This window comes from Haliotis rufescens, unplaced genomic scaffold (assembly GCF_023055435.1).
Source record: "Haliotis rufescens isolate VD_foot unplaced genomic scaffold, xgHalRufe1.0.p SCAF_2, whole genome shotgun sequence".
NCBI lineage: Eukaryota > Metazoa > Mollusca > Gastropoda > Lepetellida > Haliotidae > Haliotis > Haliotis rufescens.
The window spans coordinates 24269903-24295434 of NW_025963890.1; the positions used below are offsets into that span (position 1 = coordinate 24269903).

General features: G+C 40.5%; 1 protein-coding gene across 5 annotated transcripts in view; it reads right to left on the reverse strand.

The window, feature by feature from the left end:
* LOC124146186 (regulator of G-protein signaling 22-like) overlaps window positions 1-25532 on the reverse strand; it is a 135949-nt gene that overhangs the window by 16719 nt on the left and 93698 nt on the right. For 4 of the 5 annotated variants that reach the window (XM_046516349.2, XM_046516350.2, XM_046516351.2 and 1 more), the window contains 2 exons: window positions 23179-23340; window positions 969-1191 (listed from right to left, as the gene is read on the reverse strand). In XM_046516349.2, coding sequence (XP_046372305.2) covers window positions 969-1191; window positions 23179-23340 — 385 coding nt within the window. The remainder of the gene's footprint in view (window positions 1-968; window positions 1192-23178; window positions 23341-25532) is intronic. The other variant, XM_046516352.2, reaches the window with a different exon arrangement.

Below are 25532 nucleotides of genomic sequence, written 5' to 3' on the forward strand. Positions count from 1 at the left end.
AGCACTGGGTGTATCAAATGTGATAATTCAATAGGAACCCAACTTAGCAGGTGTTTGTTATCTCTTTTCCAAGCATATACCTGGTAAATGTGTATTATGACAGAATGACCTACAAATGATGTCCCCATGATGTGATGCTGGTCCTGTTTCCACTGTCACGATGCTGGAGCTGTGTACAGGGCTGGCAGTGCGGGGAGCCAGCTAGCCACCTACTGGTACCACTTGACTTCAGCAGAATGTGGAAATCTCTGACAATCTATTTGATGTTGCCAGCGGCCATTTGGTTTATTTGAAGAAAAAACAATGGCCTATGGAGTTGCAATTATAGTGACCCTTGCCACATACCTCAATACATGCATGCAGCTGGGGGCAGGGGCAGGTAACTCTATTAACATTCTACAGCTTTTGGACCACACGGCATTTGCCTGGATCTCACTGAGCAAGAAACATCGTCCTTTTCATTTATTTTGCTGCAAAAGTCATTTCTTCAACTACACAAACAACACTGTGTAGAGATTGGGGAAATCAGCTTGTTGCATCCAGAAGTTGGGGGCCATATTGTAGACATAACCATCACAGAAAATAATTATTTCATGATAAAGGCTATGGAACCTACAATGACAGTATTTATCAATATCATTTTGAGATTATTCCTCTACTGCATGACGTGTCTTTCAGAGGATATGTCATAGCTGATGTGGGGCTAATGGTACATGACTTGAAATATCAAACATACGATAGAACAAAGGTGAAGCATATTAAGCTGTCTACATTTTCATATCTTTGAGGCTGAAATTTATAAAACATAAGTTCTCTTTTTCTACACTTAAACATGGCCGTTACACTGAGCCGATGCCATTTAGATACATTTGTATCTGATGATATAATTACTAAATGCTTCTTATCGTGCTTTGCCATTATACTGATATACACTAGCTTTTCCCAGTGTATGAAGATGAATGTCTTACTGCCATCAGTGAGTGAGCTGAACATGCTTTCATCAGTGTTATTCAGTAGGTCTTCCTTCTCCAGTGCGCGCATGTAGTTAGAATATGTCCACGACACCTTGTCTCCTTCCCGGTCCTCTAACTCAGCCTCACTCTCATCCATGGCCTTGAAAGGGTCAATAAAAAGGTCATCGTCCTCCTCTCCATCAACTGGCAAACCCAATGCAATGCGACGTTCTCGCTCCTGAAAACCATTGAAAACGTCATATTAGAATTAAATAATTTCAATACATTAGACTTTTTACCTGAAGTATTAAGGAAAACAAATTAATGACAACAATTAACATAAAGTTTTTAGAATAGGCCACAGTAAATTAACAATATATTCCATATCTTGATCTGACCCACTTCTAACTTTCATGTCTCCGACTTCACTCTTCTGTACAGTGTGATTAAGTTGTATTTAGTTGTATTCACAGTTAATTAATTCTGATTGAATTAAATTATTCTATAGATTCCTTTCAGGTATCAAAAATCTCCAAGTGATTTTTTTCAAAAGCTTGTGGGCAGCTTTCAGGATTAAATCCATATCATTATCTGGATACTCAAGTAACTACTACCTACTACCTGTATCTGCATACACTAATTAAAGCAAGACTAGGCTTCAAGGACTAATGTGTTTTTAGTGGGGTCTAGATATTGTTGTTAGTTCTTTATCTGAAATTGAAACATTGTCTCTTTATAATTAACACAATCATTTAACAGTTGATGGACCTAGATCAGAAAACTTGAATTAGAGGATGAGTAAAATATATTAGATGGGGTCGTTGTTGCAAAGGGTGCCTTTCTATATACAGAAATGTACCCTGCCCAAAACCATTCTCCAGAAAACTGGACTGAGACTTGTGTTTGCTGCTTGAATATGTTGTATTAACATTCATGTTATTTCAACACCACAGACACTATTTTCAAACCTCAATCTATTCCTGCAACATGCAAGTCTTTATATTACAAGTGAAGCCTAAATGGTTTCACTCACTGTTTAATGGACTCATCCAGGCTCCCCAGGGACCAGCCAGGGTACATTTCTGGATAGAAAGATCCCATTGTTACACAGCTGTAGTACCCTACACAACAATGGCCCCTTCACCTAAAGTGTTGTTTAAAAGAAACTTGCTAGGATAGCCAATTTACCCTACCCTAGGCCCTTTTACGAGACACACAACTTGGATTTTATCTGTCGGTGTTGTATCAGCAGTGACTTGCAGTGAAAGAAAGGTTCTAATAGTATATTATTCATGTTGATTTTGTCATTACTCTCAAACATAAAATACAAAGCACTTTCCATCACGAGTTGTTGGTGACTGTGTCTATGTGTACATTAGCAGACAGATGGCAACAATATGTGACCATTGCCTTGAGTACTTCTATTTACAGTAAATTACCTGTCCTGGTACCCAGAAAACCCATCCCTCCTGTAACCTTTAGGAAGAATGTAAAGACAAACTAAATATATAGTATGACACTATACTTTCACGGGTTCAATGTTATCACGGTATCGATAAATCGCGTAATACACACCCGCTGTTGACTGTTTACATATGCAAATTTAAGCAAGAGATTTCATCACATGATCAAATACAGGAATTGTTGCGGTAAGTCACGGCTACTCGTAAGTATACATGTTAACTATTTTTATGATAGTTTCTGGGACGTTTCTGAAGTGGAATTACCCCTACCTCCATTCGAAATTGGTTAGAAAAGAACCCTACGTTCGGATGACATCCCTTGATCTAAACTAAGTCGTATACATTGGATTACACATAATGCAAAACAGGAAGTGATTTGAACCACATAATCCACAAGCATCACACCACAAAATAGTGATACCGAGATAATATAGTTGCTGGTCAATGAGTTGCTAATGACAGGTACTTTGTTTACCAAACTCGGTAAAGAAAATCAGCATCGATCAATCCTAATTGATGTGTCATAAAAGTTGAACAAAGAACAAGAAACATACCGGGTATTTAATATGTTAGCAAGCATTCGCCATTACGATCCATTATAAATCAACTACTGCTATTAAATAGCGTACTATGCTAAGTTCTCCAACCTTTTCTTAGAAAAAAAACCTAAGTGATAAATTTGATATGCAACTTCTAGCAACCCCTTTGTGATGAGTTACACATACACTTCACAGTGCAAAGAAATGTTACTTTACAAATAGCTGTTAGGATGTGTCCGCATGAAGAACTATATAAAGCAAGCCATTACTTTAGATCACCACACCAAAGATAATGTTTATATGGATTTAGCTACACTGATAACAGTGGTCAGAACATGAAAGTGTTAACCTCAATTCAGAACTCTGAACACATTTAGTTTATCATTTAGATAAGGCAGCCACAACATCCATAAATCATCAGGCTAGCATTAATAAATAATCTGATTTGTATTAATAAATTATATTCAGCCATATCCATAATCAGTTAATAGCCTTGTCTGCTCTGCAGGTGAGAGCAGCAGCTAGACCTCAGTAGCCATGGAGCACTGGTAGGTAACTGCTATCTCTAGTACACAGTTCTAGTCGTCCATACTCTCACACAGCTCCACTAGATGCACTGACATCACTCTGTACAGTACACAGTTCTAGTCGTCCATACTCTCACACAGCTCCACTAGATACACTGACATCACTCTGTACAGTACACAGTTCTAGTCGTCCATACTCTCACACAGCTCCATTAGATACACTGACATCACTCTGTACAGTACAGTTCTAGTCGTCCATACTCTCACACATCTCCATTAGATACACTGACATCACTCTGTACAGTACACAGTTCTAGTCGTCCATACTCACACACAGCTCCACTAGATACACTGACATCACTCTGTACAGTACACAGTTCTAGTCGTCCATACTCTCACACAGCTCCACTAGATACACTGACATCACTCTGTACAGTACACAGTTCTAGTCGTCCATACTCTCACACAGCTCCATTAGATACACTGACATCACTCTGTACAGTACAGTTCTAGTCGTCCATACTCTCACACATCTCCATTAGATACACTGACATCACTCTGTACAGTACACAGTTCTAGTTGTCCATACTCTCACACAGCTCCATTAGATACACTGACATCACTCTGTACAGTACACAGTTCTAGTCGTCCATACTCTCGCACAGCTCCACTAGATACACTGACATCACTCTGTACAGTACACAGTTCTAGTCGTCCATACTCTCACACAGCTCCACTAGATACACTGACATCACTCTGTACAGTACACAGTTCTAGTCATCCATACTCTCACACAGCTCCACTAGATACACTGACATCATTCTGTACAGTACAGTTCTAGTCGTCCATACTCTCACACAGCTCCATTAGATACACTGACATCATTCTGTACAGTACAGTTCTAGTCGTCCATACTCTCACACAGCTCCATTAGATACACTGACATCATTCTGTACAGTACACAGTTCTAGTCATCCATACTCTCACACAGCTCCACTAGATACACTGACATCATTCTGTACAGTACAGTTCTAGTCGTCCATACTCTCACACAGCTCCACTAGATACACTGACATCATTCTGTACAGTACAGTTCTAGTCGTCCATACTCTCACACAGCTCCATTAGATACACTGACATCACTCTGTACAGTACACAGTTCTAGTCGTCCATACTCTCACACAGCTCCACTAGATACACTGACATCACTCTGTACAGTACAGAGTTCTAGTCGTCCATACTCTCACACAGCTCCACTAGATACACTGACATCACTCTGTACAGTACACAGTTCTAGTCGTCCATACTCTCACACAGCTCCACTAGATACACTGACATCACTCTGTACAGTACAGAGTTCTAGTCGTCCATACTCTCACACAGCTCCATTAGATACACTGACATCACTCTGTACAGTACAGAGTTCTAGTCGTCCATACTCTCACACAGCTCCACTGACATCACTCTGTACACTACACAGTTCTAGTTGTCCATACTCTCACACAGCTCCACTAGATACACTGACATCACTCTGTACAGTACAGTTCTAGTCGTCCATACTCTCACACAGCTCCACTAGATACGCTGACATCACTCTGTACAGTACACAGTTCTAGTCGTCCATACTCTCACACAGCTCAACTAGATACACTGACATCACTCTGTACAGTACACAGTTCTAGTCGTCCATACTCTCACACAGCTCCACTAGATACACTGACATCACTCTGTACAGTACACAGTTCTAGTCATCCATACTCTCACACAGCTCCACTAGATACACTGACATCACTCTGTACTGTACACAGTTCTAGTCATCCATACTCTCACACAGCTCCACTAGATACACTGACATCACTCTGTACAGTACACAGTTCTAGTCGTCCATACTCTCACACAGCTCCACTAGATACTGACATCATTCTGTACAGTACACAGTTCTAGTCGTTCATACTCTCACACAGCTCCACCGGATACACTGACATCATTCTGTACAGTACACAGTTCTAGTCGTCCATACTCTCACACAGCTCCACTAGATACACTGACATCATTCTGTACAGTACACAGTTCTAGTCGTTCATACTCTCACACAGCTCAACTAGATACACTGACATCATTCTGTACAGTACACAGTTCTAGTTTTGTCCATACTCTCACACAGCTCCACTAGATACACTGACATCACTCTGTACAGTACACAGTTCTAGTCGTCCATACTCTCACACAGCTCCACTAGATACTGACATCATTCTGTACAGTACACAGTTCTAGTCGTTCATACTCTCACACAGCTCCACCGGATACACTGACATCATTCTGTACAGTACACAGTTCTAGTCGTCCATACTCTCACACAGCTCCACTAGATACACTGACATCACTCTGTACAGTACAGTTCTAGTCGTCCATACTCTCACACAGCTCCATTAGATACTGACATCATTCTGTACAGTACACAGTTCTAGTCGTTCATACTCTCACACAGCTCCACTAGATACTGACATCATTCTGTACAGTACACAGTTCTAGTCGTTCATACTCTCACACAGCTCCACCGGATACACTGACATGATTCTGTACAGTACACAGTTCTAGTCGTCCATACTCTCACACAGCTCCACTAGATACTGACATCATTCTGTACAGTACACAGTTCTAGTCGTTCATACTCTCACACAGCTCCACCGGATACACTGACATCATTCTGTACAGTACACAGTTCTAGTCGTCCATACTCTCACACAGCTCCACTAGATACACTGACATCACTCTGTACAGTACAGTTCTAGTCGTCCATACTCTCACACAGCTCCACTAGATACACTGACATCACTCTGTACAGTACACAGTTCTAGTCGTCCATACTCTCACACAGCTCCACCGGACACACTGACATCACTCTGTACAGTACACAGTTCGAAGTGGACTGGTAAATTTGCCACAACCAAACATTGAAATTACATTCAGACACAAGACAAGAAACATCATGTGTGTGCGTGTGTGCGTGTGTGCGTGTGTGCGTGTGTGCGTGTGTGCGTGTTGTCACACTCAGTAATATTCCAGCTATATGACAGCGGCATGTTAATAATTGAGTCTGGACCAGACAATCCACTGATTGTCATCATGATCTGTGTAATTGAGATGCGATAACATGCATCGACCAAGTCAGCGATCCTGACCACACAATCCTGTAAGTTGCCTCTTACGACAAGCATGGTCCCATAGGTAGGACAGAAATCTATGGTCATGGGTTTAAATCCCAGTTTGCCCTGATTATGTTTCTTAGGTTTGTCAGCACCATATCTGTGCTTATGGGTTTCACCAAATTGTTAAACAGACCTGCAGACAGAGATGGCTCTGTGGCTACTCCACGTCTAGTTATTGTTGGACAGAGTGATGGATCTATACACATTCCGCAGCTATTCCTGTCTGGGATGTACAATGTATTTACATTCAAAAGCATCATTGTTAGTCAGGGTGATGAAGGCAAGCTTCCAAAAACTAAATCTCATGGTAATTTTAAGTCACTAGAAAACAAAACTGCATATCATCACATATATCTGACTAGGCTGTGATAATATGATTTAGGTTTCATTAAGAAGCTTTGTGATATCTTTATGTGCATGTCCAAGATTTCAAGATGCTATGAAGAACAATCCAGTCAGTGATGGTTGCTGTATCAGCTGCTTGTATGGTAGTGAATCTGAAGGAATATTTGGACACTTGCTGTTGAAAGATGTGGGACATGTATGTAAAAGGAAGAAGAGTGTCTAGCAGTCACCATTTGTACAGTAGAATTCCATCATGATTGAAGGCTCCAGTTTCAAACAATGGCCTTTCACTTGGGGGGCATAACAGGGCTCAGATTAGCATGACATATGATATGATTGGAAAAAGATGAAAAAATATTTGTAATTCAAAGAAGATACAACATGAGACAATATCGAGGTTCCCTCATTCGGAAATAAAAGGACTTAATTAATACATTGGCATTTCTGTGGAAAATGTAAAAATTTGTGCACTCTCTAATAGTGCAGTCTGTTTTTTTATAAACCATAAACTTAGGAGGGGGGGGGGGGGGGGTATAGCAAGTGTGAATAATTTTTCTTTATCAAACTTTATAAATATTATAGCATTTTTTCAGATTTTTAGATCACGAACATGTTTTGAAATACCTGACAAGGAAATGGCATTTTGAAAAACAGCGAAGGTTTACTTTTTCATGTTAGATTTGAAGATTGTCTGAGTATCCATTTCATCTTTTGCCTTTGCATACAGGCATGTTGGGCTGCTTTAAGAAAAGTATTAAAAAGTGGCTACATGCACAGCATATTCTGTAGTAGATAATGTTCATATTGAGTCAATGTTTTAAAAGTAACATTTTATAAAAGACGGGTGGCTGCAAAGTCCTGATCCCGACTGTGATGGACTACATAGATGGAGTTGGTTGCTGATTAGTTTGATAGAAGCTGAAAGTCATGTCACGAGGATCCAAAAACAGCAAGTACATTTACATCTTAGTGTTGCTGTTTCCGTGGTTAGGGCAGCGTCCTCTCAGGTTTAGGATGCTGTTTCTTAGTGTTTTGTTACATTCTGACAGTTTTCTGTTTTGGTCTGCTTCCTCCCCTCTTGCCCTCCACTGCCGAGGAGCAGCAGTATCTGCTACAGCTGACACCATGTCTGCACGGATGGCTGCTGGAGTCCGCCCTTTCAGTTCATTCCGCTGAATGACAGCACAAACAGGGAATACCTTGTCACTTTGACGCCTGAAGAGTTCTAATACTACCTGTAGCAGTAAGTGATGAGTTGAAATGGGGTTAAATGTTGATTTCACAATTATTACACTTATATACTGATGAAAACGAACAAGGGAACAATGAAAAATATACAGAAATAAGTCAGTACATTTAAACTAGGGCGTATACATGTCAGAATCAAATGTTGAGATGTGTTTGTTCGCATTGTTTCCAATGAGTATTTGGTAGACAAGGCTGGGAACCCACGATAGCATATCATTTTACTGTGTCTATAACCCAGTGTTTTCTTATTCATTTCCATCAATATATAATGGAAAGTACTGTACTTAATACATGTCAACTGTTATACATGTACTTTACATACGAGGGGGCAATGATCCTCACATACACAGACTTGACCGAGACATTAAAATGAATTATTTTTTAACATAATCCTCTTCCATATTGATAAACGTTTGCCACCGATGTTGGAAGCAAGTTTATCCCAGTTTCCAAGTCCTCTTCTTGGCTGTCCAAAAAACTCTCCACATCTGCTATGACATCATCGTTTGAGTCCGGGGTTTCGGCTAGAGCTTTCATCGTGTTCGGGAACAGGAGAATAGGGTGTATGCTGAAGGAGTTAAAAGCAACCCTCGTGGACTGTAGTCATGGCAGTGAGTGATTTGTGCACTGACGTATTGTCCTGATGGAAGAGCACACCTTTGCTCAGCTTTACACGTCTCTTTTTCGTAATTTCACCTGGTGATTGCCTCAAACATGCAGCATAATATGCTCTGTTTATTATCCAGCCTTTTGGAAGATAGTCCACCGCGATGGCACACTTGGCATCCCAGAACAACGAGGCCATAACCTTTCGAGCTGATGGGACATTCTTTGCCATCTTTGGTGGCGATGATGTCAAATGCTTCCACTGTTTTGATTGTTGTTTTGAACCCAGGTTTCATACATTGTCACAAATCATTGCAAAATACTTTCTGGATCAGATTCAAACAGAGCTAGAGTGTCATGAGACATGCTGTGTCTGGTGTGTTTTTGATCACTTCGGAATCTTTGGAACGAGCTGATTCTTTCTTCATTGCCAAAGTGTCCTTGATAATGGAATGCACTCTCTCAATGTCTATTGAACCAGCAATATGCTGCTCAGTCTTTATTTTGTCAGTCAACACCATTTCATGGATTCTCTGGATCATTTCTGGTGTTGCTGATGTGGCCTTCCAGGATGGGGGTTGTCTTCAAGGCTCTTTGTGCCATGCATAAAACTCTGCTGCACCACCTCTTACAGTGACACAGGAAGGGGCATATTTCCCTAGTATTGTACTCATATCTTCATGGATGTTTTTTGGTATGTTCCTCAAGCTTGACCATTTTCCAAAGGTCACAGAACCCTGCTTTTTAGTGACTTGTCACAGTGAAACAATTTGCTCAAAGGACAAATATTTTGTGGATATACTATGACATCATGTACTGTCCACAACCAAAGATTTCACTATTACGCAATATCTTTTGAAGCTCAGAACATGTCAATCGGCCCTCGTACTTCGTAGTTAGGTTCAGAATTGTTCAGCAACCACAGAGTCTCTTCATTGCACCTTTGTTCTTATGTAATATATGCTTCAAGCATATTAGTTTACTAGTTTACTCATTCATATTCCATAATATCAGACAGGTTGTATTGATATTTCCCGACGATTATTTGAATTTTAGAACCAAATGTATCTTTTAATATAATTTGATAATGGATGCTGGCAGCTGTATACAGCACGTGGCGAAGTAGCAGATGTATGTTCTAGTTTCCACTATATCCCCTAACAGTAACTCCTCCACATCCTTGCTATCATTTACTTTAATATATTTAATATTCTATGACAACAAAGCAAAAACAACATCAAGTTTAGAATTGTGCATGACATGAGATTTCTTAACTTAAGAAATTGGTAATTTTAAACAGGAATAGACTGTTAAGATATTTAGAAATAAAGAGAGAAAAAAAATATCACAGTGAGAATAGAACCTGCCTGCCTTTGAGATAAATGTTTCAGCAGGACCTTTAAAGTTTTTTCAACATATGCTTATTTCATCAATTTATCACTGTGTAAGCATCAGCAATCGAGCAGACATTTAACATGGAAAGTGCCTGCCTGCTTATGGCTGGACTGGGTGAACACATTGTTAGGCTGTCTGTACAGTGTTTACAGTATAGAACAATCACCCCTACAATCACTGACGCAGTGTACCAATGCAGTCTTCTCATTTTCCCATTTGTATAGTTATGAACTTGATAAATATTAATCTTACTTGTATTATTGTATGTTATCATAGTTTTGAGTATATTTAAGTATATTTCACCAACTTTCCAAGGCAAACTAGGTTCACAGTAACTCAGTGGATTAGTTGGTCAAAATGGCTTCTAAGAATGAATGGATATGACGTGCTCTAGTCTACACCAGGGGTCCGGAAAATTTAAAATCCCTATTGGACATTTGCATTTAGGCCACGCCCCCTTCAAAAAGCGTATTTCCGTATAACTTTTCACACACATTAAAAATTGTTACGTACAGTGTTTCCTCGTTATTGCGCGCTTCGGTCATAGCGCACGATAAAGCATGGCTCCCAAAATTTACTAACATTTTTAATACACTCAAGTTTTCCAATCACACAATTTTCCCCCATCTTAGAAAACATTATCAGCTGATCACCGCGCTCATGTAACACCGGAAATACCAGTCAACAAATAATATCTGGTAATAAAAAAATTGTTCACTGTTTATCTGGACTAAAGTTTGCAATATATTTGATTAATATTATTCAATGTTTTATTCAATAATAATAATAATGTTTACAATAATTTCGGCGAAATTGTATGCGAAGTGATCGGTAGATCGCACAACTCACCTTTATTTACAGCAACCACGGTCAGATTACCGCTATTGACGCCTTGAAACAAACTTTAGTTGCAAGAGAATTGATACACATATCATAAATGCTGTACCATGACTCGCTAAAAGTCATATTTGAGGCAGTTTGACTATTAAATGTCAACATTACGTTTTCTCTACACTGACAAGTATCTTTTATAAAAGGATGTATCATGTATAAATGTGTGTGCTTTACAAAGTGTCCATTATACAGTGTTTGGCGGACACATTTTATAAATAAGATGATATTATGTTCATCTGCATTTAATATTTCCCACTTTTATTCTCATGACTTTGAGGTGTCATTATATTGTATTCTCTGCATTACTAGCGGTAAAGTATGATATTAAAGGTAGTGGAGTCAGGCTCTTTAGCTGTCAAAGATGCTGTGTCTAGAAAACTGATACTCCCACATATATTTAGTCTGTTAGTGGTGTCTACACAAACATAACAAAGCTAAAAAAGCTTAACTTGCTACTGATGATAATATTATCTAAGAAAATAAATCAATACATGAAAATATCCAAAGCAAATCTGAAAATGACACCATTATACAGCTACCTAATGATTGTAAGGAGCTCAAAAAGAGTGCTACTTACTGCTAAACATATGTTAACATATAGAATGAAGGCATTTCTAAACAATGCATGCTGCTATACACAATGTGACAACTGTCTACAACATAGGGTGTTGGTAAGCAAGCAACTATACAGGTGGAGCAAGGTCTTACCGTTTGCCAGGTGTGGAGAGAGAGGCAGAACACAAAAACAACATGGTCAGTAAGTGGTCAACATACACACATGTATTAGTTCATGAATAGACATGCCCATCACTAACATGTCATCTAACACAGGAGAAAGAGGGACGTTTTGAACAAGTAACAGAACCTTGCCTCTAGTCACCTCTCAGGAACAACATAGTACGTCTTCTCTCAACCTTCACATTCAGATGATGTGGTCACAGAGTTGATGCTGCTGCTTGTTTATTGGCAACAATTAAGATTCCAAACATGTCTGTTACAGGAATATTGGACTGCTACACTTGTCTATTACAGGAATATTGGACTGCTACACTTGTCTATTACAGGAATATTGGACTGCTACACTTGTCTGTTACAGGAATATTGGACTGATAAACATGTCTATTACAGGAATATTGGACTGCTACACTTGTCTATTACAGGAATATTGGACTGATAAACTTGTCTATTACAGGAATATGGGACTGATAAACATGTCTGTTACAGGAATATTGGACTGCTACACTTGTCTATTACAGGAATATTGGACTGATAAACTTGTCTATTACAGGAATATTGGACTGATAAACATGTCTGTTACAGGAATATTGGACTGCTACACTTGTCTATTACAGGAATATTGGACTGATAAACATGTCTATTACAGGAATATTGGACTGATAAACTTGTCTATTACAGGAATATTGGACTGATAAACTTGTCTATTACAGGAATATTGGACTGCTACACTTGTCTATTACAGGAATATTGGACTGCTACACTTGTCTATTACAGGAATATTGGACTGATACACTTGTCTATTACAGGAATATTGGACTGATACACTTGTCTATTACTGGAATATGGGACTGCTACACTTGTCTATTACAGGAATATGGGACTGATAAACTTGTCTGTTACAGGAATATTGGACTGATACACTTGTCTATTACAGGAATATTGGACTGATAAACTTGTCTATTACAGGAATATTGGACTGCTACACTTGTCTATTACAGGAATATTGGACTGCTACACTTATCTATTACAGGAATATTGGACTGCTACACTTGTCTATTACAGGAATATTGGACTGCTACACTTGTCTATTACAGGAATATTGGACTGATACACTTGTCTATTACAGGAATATTGGACTGATACACTTGTCTATTACAGGAATATGGGACTGCTACACTTGTCTATTACAAGAATATGGGACTGATAAACTTGTCTGTTACAGGAATATTGGACTGATACACTTGTCTATTACAGGAATATTGGACTGATAAACTTGTCTATTACAGGAATATTGGACTGCTACACTTGTCTATTACAGGAATATTGGACTGATACACTTGTCTATTACAGGAATATGGGACTGCTACACTTGTCTATTACAGGAATATGGGACTGATAAACTTGTCTGTTACAGGAATATTGGACTGATACACTTGTCTATTACAGGAATATTGGACTGATAAACTTGTCTATTACAGGAATATTGGACTGATACACTTGTCTCTTACAGGAATATTGGACTGATAAACTTGTCTATTACAGGAATATTGGACTGATAAACTTGACTGTGACAGGAATATTGGACTGATACACTTGTCTGTTACAGGAATATTGGACTGTTAAACTTGTCTATTATTATTTAGGCTTAGATTGTATTAACAGATTTACATCATAGTTCTGTTAAGTATCAAGCACACACTGAATCTCGCTCCAACTACTTGCCAACTTCCACAACTTTTAGCGTAACCATGAACACCAGTCGGCTGAACATGTAGCAGGATGTGGAGTCACATCACGGATGACATCGTTACCTTGTCAGGTCATGTGGACAAGGCGTCCAACCTCAGATCACAAGATCCGTGGTTCGAATCCCATCACGGAACTGGGAAATTTTATGACCGGAACAAATATAACAAAGATTGCATTGACAAGCTTCTACCATTTCTATTCTTGATCAACCATTAATGTTATACACATTTCTTAGTATTCATTTTGTCTTAAGTTTATCAGGTAATTACAAAACATCATTTTGTTATACAGATCATGAAACCTACAGCTGTCCTGGATTTCATTCTACAAAGCAATCTGAGTGCTCTAACTATGGAAATTACATACTTGTCTTGGTGCTAATATCACTTAGTATATCACACCAGCTGGAGACAGTCAACAGTTTCCTTCAAGTATCAATATCACGAGTTCTAAAGTGTACTTGATATTAGTTTTGCCTTAAAAGTATTAAAGTGCAATATTATTACGATAGTTTGTGCCAAGAGATGTTATGGTTATCAAGTAGGTCACTGGATGCAGGTTGATAGACCCTCTACAGCACTGTGACACTAATCTAACTGCACTACAAATATGTGCACCAGTGCAGAACAAATGCATTTCTTCATCCGACGCCTCAGTGTGAAACACAGCGGTACATCATGGAGACTTGCACACTGATGTATACCCATAATCAACACAACACATCTGGTGTGATAATCCCATCATTAATATCCTTAACTGCAATCTAGTCTATGTATCCTGATGGGCATATAGTTGAGGTGGTATTGTGTCCTGCCTGGTGCAGTGTGATCTCCGGTAACCGTGGCACAACAACGCTCTTGACATCTTATTGTCATACAATTCAACTGCAGCAAACTATATTCAGATTGTGTAACAATGCCTTACCATAATCATTAAACCTGTGGCGCTTGTTTTCCTATCTGGCCTTCTTTTGGATGGCAAGTGTCAGGCTTTGGAAATAAATCACAGCCTGCTGAAAGGCTAACCTCATCTTTTTACCATTCCACTTACTCATCCATAGTGGGGGGGGGGAGGGGGGGGGGGGGGTTAGTGTTGGTGGGTGGTGTTGTGAGGTTGATGGTTGGTGTTGTGAGGTTGGTGGGCTGGTGTTGTGGGTGGTGTTGTGAGGTTGGTGGGGTGGTGTTGTGGGTGGAGTTGAGAGGTTGATGGGGTGGTGTTGTGAGGTTGATGAGGTGGTGTTGTTAGGTTGATGGGCTGGTGTTGTGGGTGGTGTGAGGTTGGTGGGGTGTTGTTGTGAGGTTGGTGGGGTTGTGTTTATGAGGTTGGTGGGGTGGTGTTGTGAGGTTGGTGGGGTGGTGTTGTGGGGTATTGTTGTGAGGTTGATGGGGTGGTGTTGTTAGGTTGATGGGCTGGTGTTGTGGGGTGGTGTTATGAGGTTGGTGGGGTGGTGTTGTGAGGTTGGTGGGATGGTGTTGTGGGTGTTGTGCGGTTGGTGGGGTGTTGTTGTGAGGTTGGTGGGGTTGTGTTTATGAGGTTGGTGGGGTGGTGTTGTGGGTGGTGTTGTGAGGTTGGTGGGGTGGTGTTGTGGGTGGTATTGTGAGGTCGGTGGGGTGGAGTGAGGTTGGTTGGGTGGTGTTGTGGGGTAGGGTTGTGGTGTTGTGAGGTTGGTGGGGTGGTGTTGTGGGGTGGTGTTTTGAAGTGTTGTGAGGTTGGTGGTGTGGTGTTGTGAGGTTGATGGGGTGGTGTTGTGGTGTTGTGGGTGGTGCTGTGAGTTTGATGGGATGGTGTTGTGGGGTGGCGTTGTGGTGTTGTGAGGTTGGTGGGGTGGTGTTGTTAGGTTGGTGGGGTGGTGTTCTGAGGTTGATAGGGTGGAGTGAGGTTGGTGGGGTGGTGTGTGAGGTTGGAGGGGTGATGTTGTGAGGTTGGTGGGGTGGTGTTGTGGGTGGTGTTGTTAGGTTGGTGAGGTGGTGTTGTGGGGTGGTGTTGTGGGTGGTGTTGTGAGGTTGGTGGGGTGGTGTTGGTGGTATTGTGAGGTCGGTGGGGTGGAGTGAGGTTGGTTGGGTGGTGTTGTGGGGTGGCGTTGTGGTGTTGTGAGGTTGGTGGGGTGGTGTTGTGGCGTGGTGTTTTGAAGTGTTGTGAGGTTGGTGGGGTGGTGTTGTGAGGTTGGTGGGGTGGTGTTGTGGGTGGTATTGTGAGTTTGGTGGGATGGTGTTGTGGGGTGGCATTGTGGTGTTGTGAGGTTGGTGGGGTGGTGTTGTTAGGTTGGTGGGGTGGTGTTCTGAGGTTGATAGGGTGGAGTGAGGTTGGTGGGGTGGTGTTGTGAGGTTGGTCGGGTGGTGTTGTGGGTGGTTTTGTTAGGTTAGTGAGGTGGTGTTGTGGGGTGGTGTTGTGAGGTTGGTGAGGTGGTGTTGTGGGGTGGTGTTGTGAGGTTGGTGGGGTGGTGTTGTGAGGTTTGTGGGGTGGTGTTGTTAGGTTGATAGGCTGGTGTTGTGGGTGGTGTGAGGTTGGTGGGGTGTTGTTGTGAGGTTCGTGGGGTTGTGTTGTGGGTGGTGTTAGGTTGGTGAGGTGGTGTTGTGGGGTGGTGTTGTGAGGTTGGTAGGGTGGTGTTGTGGGTGGTGTTAGGTTGGTGAGGTGGTGTTGTGGGGTGGTGATGTGAGGTTGGTGGGGTGGTGTTGTGAGGTTGGTAGGGTGGTGTTGTGGGGTGGTGTGAGGTTGATGGGGTGGTGTTGTGAGGTTAATGGGGTGGTGTTGTTAGGTTGATGGGGTGGTGTTGGGTGGTGGTGTTGTGGGGTGGTGCTGTGAGGTTGATGGGGTGGTGTTGTGAGGTTCATGGGGTGGTGTTGTGGGGGTGGTGTTGTGAGGTTGGTTGGGTGGTATTCTGGGGGTGGTGCTGTGAGGTTGATGGGGTGGTGTTGTGAGGTTAATGGGGTGGTGTTGTGGGTGGTGTTGTGGGGGTGGTGTTGTGGGTGGTGTTGTGGGGGTGGTGTTGTGGGGGTGGTGTTGTGAGGTTGGTGGGGTGGTGTGAGGTTGATGGGGTGTTGTTGTGAGGTAAATGGGGTGGTGTTGTGAGGTTGATGGGGTTGTGTTGTGGGGTGGGGTTGTGAGGTTGTGGTGTTTGTGTTGTGTGTGTGGGGGTGTTGTGAGGTTAATGGGGTGGTGTTGTTAGGTTGATCGGGTGGTGTTGTTGGGGAGGTGTTGTGAGGTTGTGGGGGTGGTGTTGTGGGTGGTGGTGTTGTGAGGTTAATGGGGTGGTGTGAGATTGATGGGGTGGTTTTGTAGGGGTGGTGGTGTGAGGTTGTGGGGGGTGGTGTTGTGGGGGTGGTGTTGTGAGGTTGTGGGGGTGGTGTTGTGAGGTTAATGGGGGTGTGTGGTTAGGTTGATGGGGTGGTGTTGTGAAGTTGGAGGGGTGTCAGTCCAAATACACACCACAGCTGTGATGACAGCAGCCATGTGATAGCCTTGTTGTCAGGATTTATTCTCGTTCTCCTGTGTTTCTGTCACTTTAATGTGCTAACATATATGTATGCTGATGTAGCTGTTACACCACCATCACCATCATCAACATGATGGAGCGGAGCACTTGAGATCCTCATGTCATTTCACTGATGGTTTTCGGAAATCCCTACACCAGATGAATCCATGCTCCAGTAAGGGTGTAAGACTGTTTCGTGGCTACATAACGAAGCAAGGTGATGTTGCAGAGTTGGTGAGAAGAAACACATCATTACATCTGTAAAGTAGGATGTGGAGTTCATCTCTTTTTCCCATCAGAGCAAGGGATGTGTCTGTTGCCGCCTTTCAGTGTTTTGCTTCCTGATTGTTATAACATTGTCTGCACAGCCCAAAACATTCCGTGTAGTTGCTTAGCCAGATATCCCCACAACTGACACCTATTTTTTTACTTTCACAAGAGACAGGGTTCCAACTACGACCATCATTCACTTGTGTACTACTTCTACAGCTGGAGGCGGAACCTGTGCAGGCGTCAGGGAGAAATCACTCACTTGACAGGTGCTTGTAAGGAAATTACGATGCACAAATTAAACCCTTTCAATATTCAGTCATAGTATTTGTACATTGAAATAATTTGGAAGATCTGTCAGAGGATACCTTGTAAAATCAGGTGTTGGTGAAGTGTAACCATGACGTATTAGATATCAGCCACAGTATCACCAAATCTGTCCCCCCCAGAGTCAGAGGGGGATGCTAGAATGTGCCAGCCCCTTTTTGAAGAATACTATGCATCCTGACGTGTAAAAAACATACAACTACATCAATTGATGACAGGGTTTGACTAAAAATAACAGTTAATTGTCTAATGTTTGCCTAACAAATGTAAATTGTTTCCTGTGTTATGTGCATTCATTGAGTATTTTTTTTAAATGGTATGTGCACTGCCCTTTTCCCAAAAGTTTTACGCATGCTTGCTGTCGGCTACAATGTAAACTTGGATCCTGCTGTACGTTAGATATAAGTCGCTGACTCATGACTTCCTACAACATGTAATACATTCAAATACTTATCAGTTTGTATTGCATCATAAAAATTTGGATTTTTAACTTAAGACATAGTCGGAATCATACAATGGACTCTTTTAGAGATTTCTTATGAAGATGAAAAGTGTTTTGTCGCTTTTATTTAAATACGGTGTGACAAGGCTCTAATTGTCCAAAGCAATCTCAGTTCTAGGGCTGATGTAATTCCGGTACTTTAACACAGATGTACAATAGTCTTAGCACTAAGATAACTATGTGTCTATTGGTCCTGATGCTGTGGACTCACTACCACACATAGCATCAATACAACTGGATGACAACAAGCTAGAAATTTAGGTGTCAAAGATTCCATATGTTTCTTGAATTACCAATCATAATAAGTTACACATAACCTTTATGATTTCTCTCGGAATTCGTCCTGTGTCATTTTTTTAACCCTCAATGTATCCACAGGTTCTACATAATGTGAAAATATGCACGCCCACAGGGCCTGGGATTCCCGTCATGGACTGGGTGGCGGAGGCCATGTGTATGTATATGTACATACAGTGTTGTAGTCTCATGCATGGCGTACAGGTCACAGGTAGCATGCTATATCCACTTGATCACTGTCAAGTGGGGCCCCCCTTGTCTCAAGCATGTGTGTGAGACTGCCGGCACAGTCATCTGTCATTGGGAAATGCACTGTGTTAAAGGACCAGTGTTATTTTCCTTCATTATATTAAACATTCAAATTTGACACACTCTGTTTAACTATACATACTACAAAACATTTGGTTGAATCTTTATCAGGAAATATGATTGTCTCTTTAATTTTCTTTAATTTTGCTCTTGTTGCAAGTCGCCATTTTTTAAAGGACCAGTGTTGTTGTTTTCCTACATTATATTAAACATTCAAAACTGATACATTCTGTAAAAATGTACATAATACAGAACATTTTGTTGAATCTTTATCAAAAATATATCTGTCTGTATAATTACCTTTAGTTTGCTCTTGTTGCATGTCATAGTTTATTACATTTACAAAGGGTCATCACCAGTGAATGTGTAAAAACTGGCTTTCAACCAGACAACCTGTATGTGTTTGTACGTTGGTTTGTTGTTTAACACCATACTAAGCAATATTCCAACTATATGATGGCCGTCTGTAAATAATCAAATCTGGACCAACAATTCAGTGAGTAACATCATGAGCATCGATCTACGTAATTGGGATACGATGACATGCAACAACCAAGTCAGTGAGCCTGACCACCCAATCCTGTTAGTCACCTGTTACTGCAAGCATAGTTGCCTTTTACAGCAATCATGAGTTGCTAAAGACCTATTCTACCCCGGATCTTCACAGGTAACATATGTGTCTTAATATCATGCACTCTCATGACCCCTATGTCTATAGTTCCCTACTGAAGGTATGCTTCTTGGTATGCAAATGTATAGAAATATGATAATGATATGATCTATACAAAACCTGCCATACATACGGGACACTTTATATTTATTGGTTATGAATTCGACCACCCGGAGCCAAAAGCATCAATCAGAAATTGAAATAAAAATAATAACATAAAAATATTATAATTTTTCCATCTTGGACGGATGAGGAAAACAAAGAGATAGGAAGTTCACACAAAGTCCTGTAAGTGTTCACTTTTTGAGAAGTTAATCAAATACAGTATATGTAGCCTTCCCAATGCAATTCTGTTAAGATGAGAACAATGCCTTCTCAGATGTAAATATGTATGTATACCAGTATGTGCTACTGTCAAAATATTCAACATCCTGCACTTTATTTTTTTCATGCTAAACCTACTGACTAAAACAACTTTAGCTGAACAAATTTGAAATACACAGCTATTTTGTGTTATTTTCATAGACATAAAAAAAATGTTGACTTAATCAGACGTGTTTTAATTTGATTTGAAAAGGACAAACCTTACACGTCTTTGTCAAACTTTAGTTACGAAAGATATATTCCAAAAGAACTTAATTTTCTTTCAAACACAGGTTTATGCTTTAAGTAACATATATTATAAAACAAAGACTTCCATAAAGAAATGCTGACTAGGTTATTATACAGAATCATATGACATCAGTCAGAAAACACAGTCCTATTTTGATGCGCACACAGACAAAAGAGGCATACATTTACTGCCAGCGCACATTGTTGATGTACCCTATCTCTATTTCACAAAGTTTTCAAAATATTTTTCTTCTGAGCTATCTAGCAGAACCCGAGTTTCATCATTACTTAACATTCTTATACAACTTGGCCATTAATCCTCATCCTTTAGAGATGTTTTCTAGAATAATATCTGCAAGTAAACAGTTTTCCTTGAACTTTAAAAGAGAAAACAACTGCCTGAAGCCAATAGCGGCAGCATGATGTGCCAGTCTGGTGGGACTGGGAACTGGAGCAGACAGATTGTGCTCTGTAATGTCAGCGTGCGACTTGGAATATAGTCAACATCTCTCAACACATTCTTCTCATTTCTTCTGATATGTAATTCCATAATGTCTCATTATGTTCTGTATTTCTATATGGCTGTAATATTACTCAAATTGTATAATTCACACAATCACCATTTTGTTGACGGTGTATATGTGGGCCAGTATAACTGTGAGGTGAAATGGAGTTTCACTTCGTATTCAAGATGTGTGTGTGGGGGGCTGCTTGAACTAGTCCGGACTAATTCCAATTTTATGATGTTAGCCCACCAAGCTTCCATGCCACAGTTTAACATGAATACCCCACTCAGACACAGTATACAGACTCTGTGCCAACCAGACCTTGTTTTAGCCCCTTTAATTAATGCCCAGTGCCAGGAAGAGTAACATCTTATAATGTCTTCTGGTATGATGCAGTATTTTGGTATGATCGAACCCCAGTCTTCAACTCTCCGGGCAGATGCTCTACCACTAGACCATGGAGGCAGTCTCTAACATACCACTTTGAGGAACTTTGCTAGGAACTATACTTCTAAGATTTAAAACACCAGTTAGGAGCGTCAGTGTTTTGGGGAATTCATATCACATCACATCACAAAAATCTCCCACTACTCTTAACAAAGCTGGAACATCATTCTATAACATTTGGAATTTCAAATGATTTTGAACCCTGTTAAATATGCCACCAATGTCAATCTATGTGTGAACATTCACAATGAGTTGGATTTAAGAAACTTACAGGATAATTAAAATGTAAATTGATTTCAATATTATTAACATTTCAAAGATGCTTGTATAAGGTAAATTCCTCTCCGTTGTTAGATCCTCCAGCCTACACTGCAGGTGCCTTGTACCTGGTATACCCTTCATCTAAAAACCCAGCAGGCCAACACAGGACATGAAGGACACAGGACAATGAGGACACAGAAGGACACAGGACTATGAGGACAATGATGGCATAGTAGCACACAGGACAATGAGGACACAGAAGGACACAGGACAATATGGACACAGGACAATGATAACACAGAAGGACACAGGACAATATGGACACAGGACAATGATAACACAGAAGGACACAGGACAATATGGACACAGAAGGACATAGGGCAATGAGGACACAGAAGGACACAGGACAATATGGACACAGAAGGACACAGGACAATATGGACACAGAAGGACACAGGACAATTAGGACACAGAAGGACACAGGACAATATGGACACAGAAGGACACAGGACAATATGGACACAGAAGGACACAGGACAATATGGACACAGAAGGACACAGGACAATATGGACACAGAAGGACACAGGACAATATGGACACAGAAGGACACAGGACAATATGGACACAGAAGGACACAGGACAATTAGGACACAGAAGGACACAGGACAATTAGGACATAGAAGGACACAGGACAACATGGGCACCGAAGGACACAGGACAATTAGGACACAGAAGGACACAGGACAATTAGGACACAGAAGGACACAGGACAATTAGGACACAGAAGGACACAGGACAATTAGGACACAGAAGGACACAGGACAATATGGACACAGAAGGACACAGGACAATATGGACACAGAAGGACACAGGACAATATGGACACAGAAGGACACAGGACAATATGGGCACAGAAGGACACAGGACAATTAGGACACAGAAGGACACAGGACAATATGGGCACAGAAGGACACAGGACAATATGGACACAGAAGGACACAGGACAATATGGGCACAGAAGGACACAGGACAATATGGACACAGAAGGACACAGGACAATTAGGACACAGAAGGACACAGGACAATTAGGACACAGAAGGACACAGGACAATTAGGACACAGAAGGACACAGGACAATTAGGACACAGAAGGACACAGGACAATATGGACACAGAGGGACACAGAACAATGAGGACACAGGAAGACACAGCATGACACAGGACAGCAACATAGGACATGATCACATGACACTTTATATGGAAATGAGACTTACATAATGAGTCCTATCTTGTATCACGCACACAATGTTTTCTCTCACTATCTTGGGGCTAATTACAGATGAGTCATAAATAATATTGATCTTTTATGTTTAATGGTCACAGTTGTGCTCAAAGAACTGTTTATACGTTTGTTATTGCCATTGACCCATGTTCTGATGCAGGTCAGTCATAAAACACTGTTAGTATTTTCTTTGTAAATGTAGTTTCTCATCCAGCCAGACAAGCATGCCTGACATTCAATGCTGGAGGACTGATGAATATGATGAATATTTAGTCGTCTCATCCTGCATCAACACACTAAAATATCAGCAATGTTTTCATTTATTTTGGAAATAATCCTTTTCAACATCTTATTCATAAAAATAATTGCATGAAATTGATGAATAGTAAAACAAAATTAATCTTAAAATTCCTAATTTTGGATTCATCTAAAATAGTTTTATCAGTCAATATCTCTCCCTGCTAAACCCAGGGATTATATCATCATTTTATATCTCACCATAGAAATTACTAAATTTTTATTTTGAATTTATATTGGTGCAAGGAGTGTGTAATCACCTTTGAAGCTTTTTCTTCAATTTCTCGACGATTTCTCTTCTGTCGGGATTTGGCATGCCGTCGTCTTCTCTCAATTGTAGGTAGGATTTTTTCTTCAGTCAGGTTGGCTCTAAATTCACAGAAGTCGTTCCACTGACTGAAGAGAATTCTGAACACGGTCAGCTGAAATTGACATGAGAGTGTTGACAGCTGATACAGACATAGGAGTTGTACATTTCAGCAACACATACTGTATACACATCAGATGCTCTAGTAGCCAGTTTCTTTACTTGTTTCTGCAGTCATGTAAAGTTGGGGTCTAAGTTTAACAGTTCTGTAGTCCTAAATGGGCCCTAAATGGGTCTTCACTTCTCACCATCACTGCTGTACTGAACCTAATGGTGATGAAGCAGGCATTGCACAGAAATGTTCACAACATACACTCTGCAGTAGATACACTGCTGCACCATTAAGACCCAAACTGGCATTTCTTTAAAGTATGCAGTAGAAATCTTAAAACAGTTTTCATTAACTTACTTGCTACATCAACCCAGCTAATTGTCAATGCCATGTTGAAATTCAGCACTTTGTTATTTCAGTTTAGTTACCCTATATTTCAATTAGAAAATCTCAAATATCTCCACATAAACTAGATATTGATAATATTACTGTGAAAAGAGTCCCGCAAGAGACAACCCAAACAGCTTGTTATTTTGTTTCTCAGTGACTCAGTGCGCACATGCTCTTCGAGTTAGTTCCACTCAGTTGATTCAACAAGAAATTCATGACCAGGTGTTCACAACAATAACAAAATTTAGCTTTAATTTTCAATTTCCAACATGTCAAATAAACAAACACAGTGACCTCAAGATGGAAGTCACTGCCAAATGTTTTCATTCAAGCAACTGTCTCAAATGGCATCCATTTTGACTTTTTATAGAAGTTGTTGTTTGATGTTTCAAAAGGCAGAAATAATACCTTTCTTGGAAACGTCTTCTCTCTGGCAATATACATTATGAAGGTATCGCGTGGCAGCTAATATGGCATTAACTGAACCGTTTAAAGAGCGAACACTGCAATGGAAACTTATATAGTCAGTACATGGATTCAATTACTTTTATAGACCAGGATTGATTGAGCCATGTTCTGTGGATTTTTCCGTAGATTACATACTGTTGTGCTGGGATATGTGACATGTGCATGACGCTGTTGGTCACTAGAAATATGTGTGTCCAACATCACATACTCGGGGTAACACCAACCTATAATCTGTCTTCCATTAAACCCCATTAACTGAAGCCTGTGTGAGTGTGGTGCCCACTCTGTGTGTCCAACATCACATACTCGGGGTAACACCAATCTATAATCTGTCTTCCATTAAACCCCATTAACTGAAGCCTGTGTGAGTGTGGTGCCCACTCTGTGTGTCCAACATCACATACTCGGGGTAACACCAATCTATAATCTGTCTTCCATTAAACCCCATTAACTGAAGCCTGTGTGAGTGTGGTGCCCACTCTGTGTGTCCAACATCACATACTCGGGGTAACACCAATCTATAATCTGTCTTCCATTAAACCCCATTAACTGAAGCCTGTGTGAGTGTGGTGCCCACACTGTGTGTCCAACATCACATACTCGGGGTAACACCAATCTATAATCTGTCTTCCATTAAACCCCATTAACTGAAGCCTGTGTGAGTGTGGTGCCCACTCTGTGTGTCCAACATCACATACTCGGGGTAACACCAACCTATAATCTGTCTGCCTGAAAAAACTCCAAATGTCAAACAAGCAAATAATTGAATACTTTTTCTTGCTTCACTTCACTTAACAATACGAGCATTAGTCCGTACATTATTAAATAGCTTGAAGTACAGCTTTGAATGATTTTAATATACACAAGAGTCTTGCCATCTTCATTATCATAATTCATGTCTAATGGCAAATCCAAACGTGTGTTCTTAAATATATATTTTGCGTATTGTATCCAGAGGGCAAACTAGTAGCTCTGTCCACATACTCTCCATGTATTTATTGAACTTTGATTCTTTAGTACCCTGTAACACTGGGGGTGACAAGCATAGGTTTCTGGGGACCAGTTCCAACCTGGAATCTCCATGTAGCAGATAGACATCTGTTAATATCTATATTTGTTTTTAAGTTAGGTCTAGAACCTGGAACAGATGATTTACTTTTGTGTTCATGGAGGAGCTTAGCCTAAATTCTGAAAATCAAATAATTTACAAGTGCGGCTTTTGATTAAAATATGTTTTTAATCATCTACCTGTCTGTATAGTTATTCAATATCTTTTTAAACTTTCATTTTGACACCTTCCTCAGAAACTGTAAAATATGTAAATTAAATGCATAACA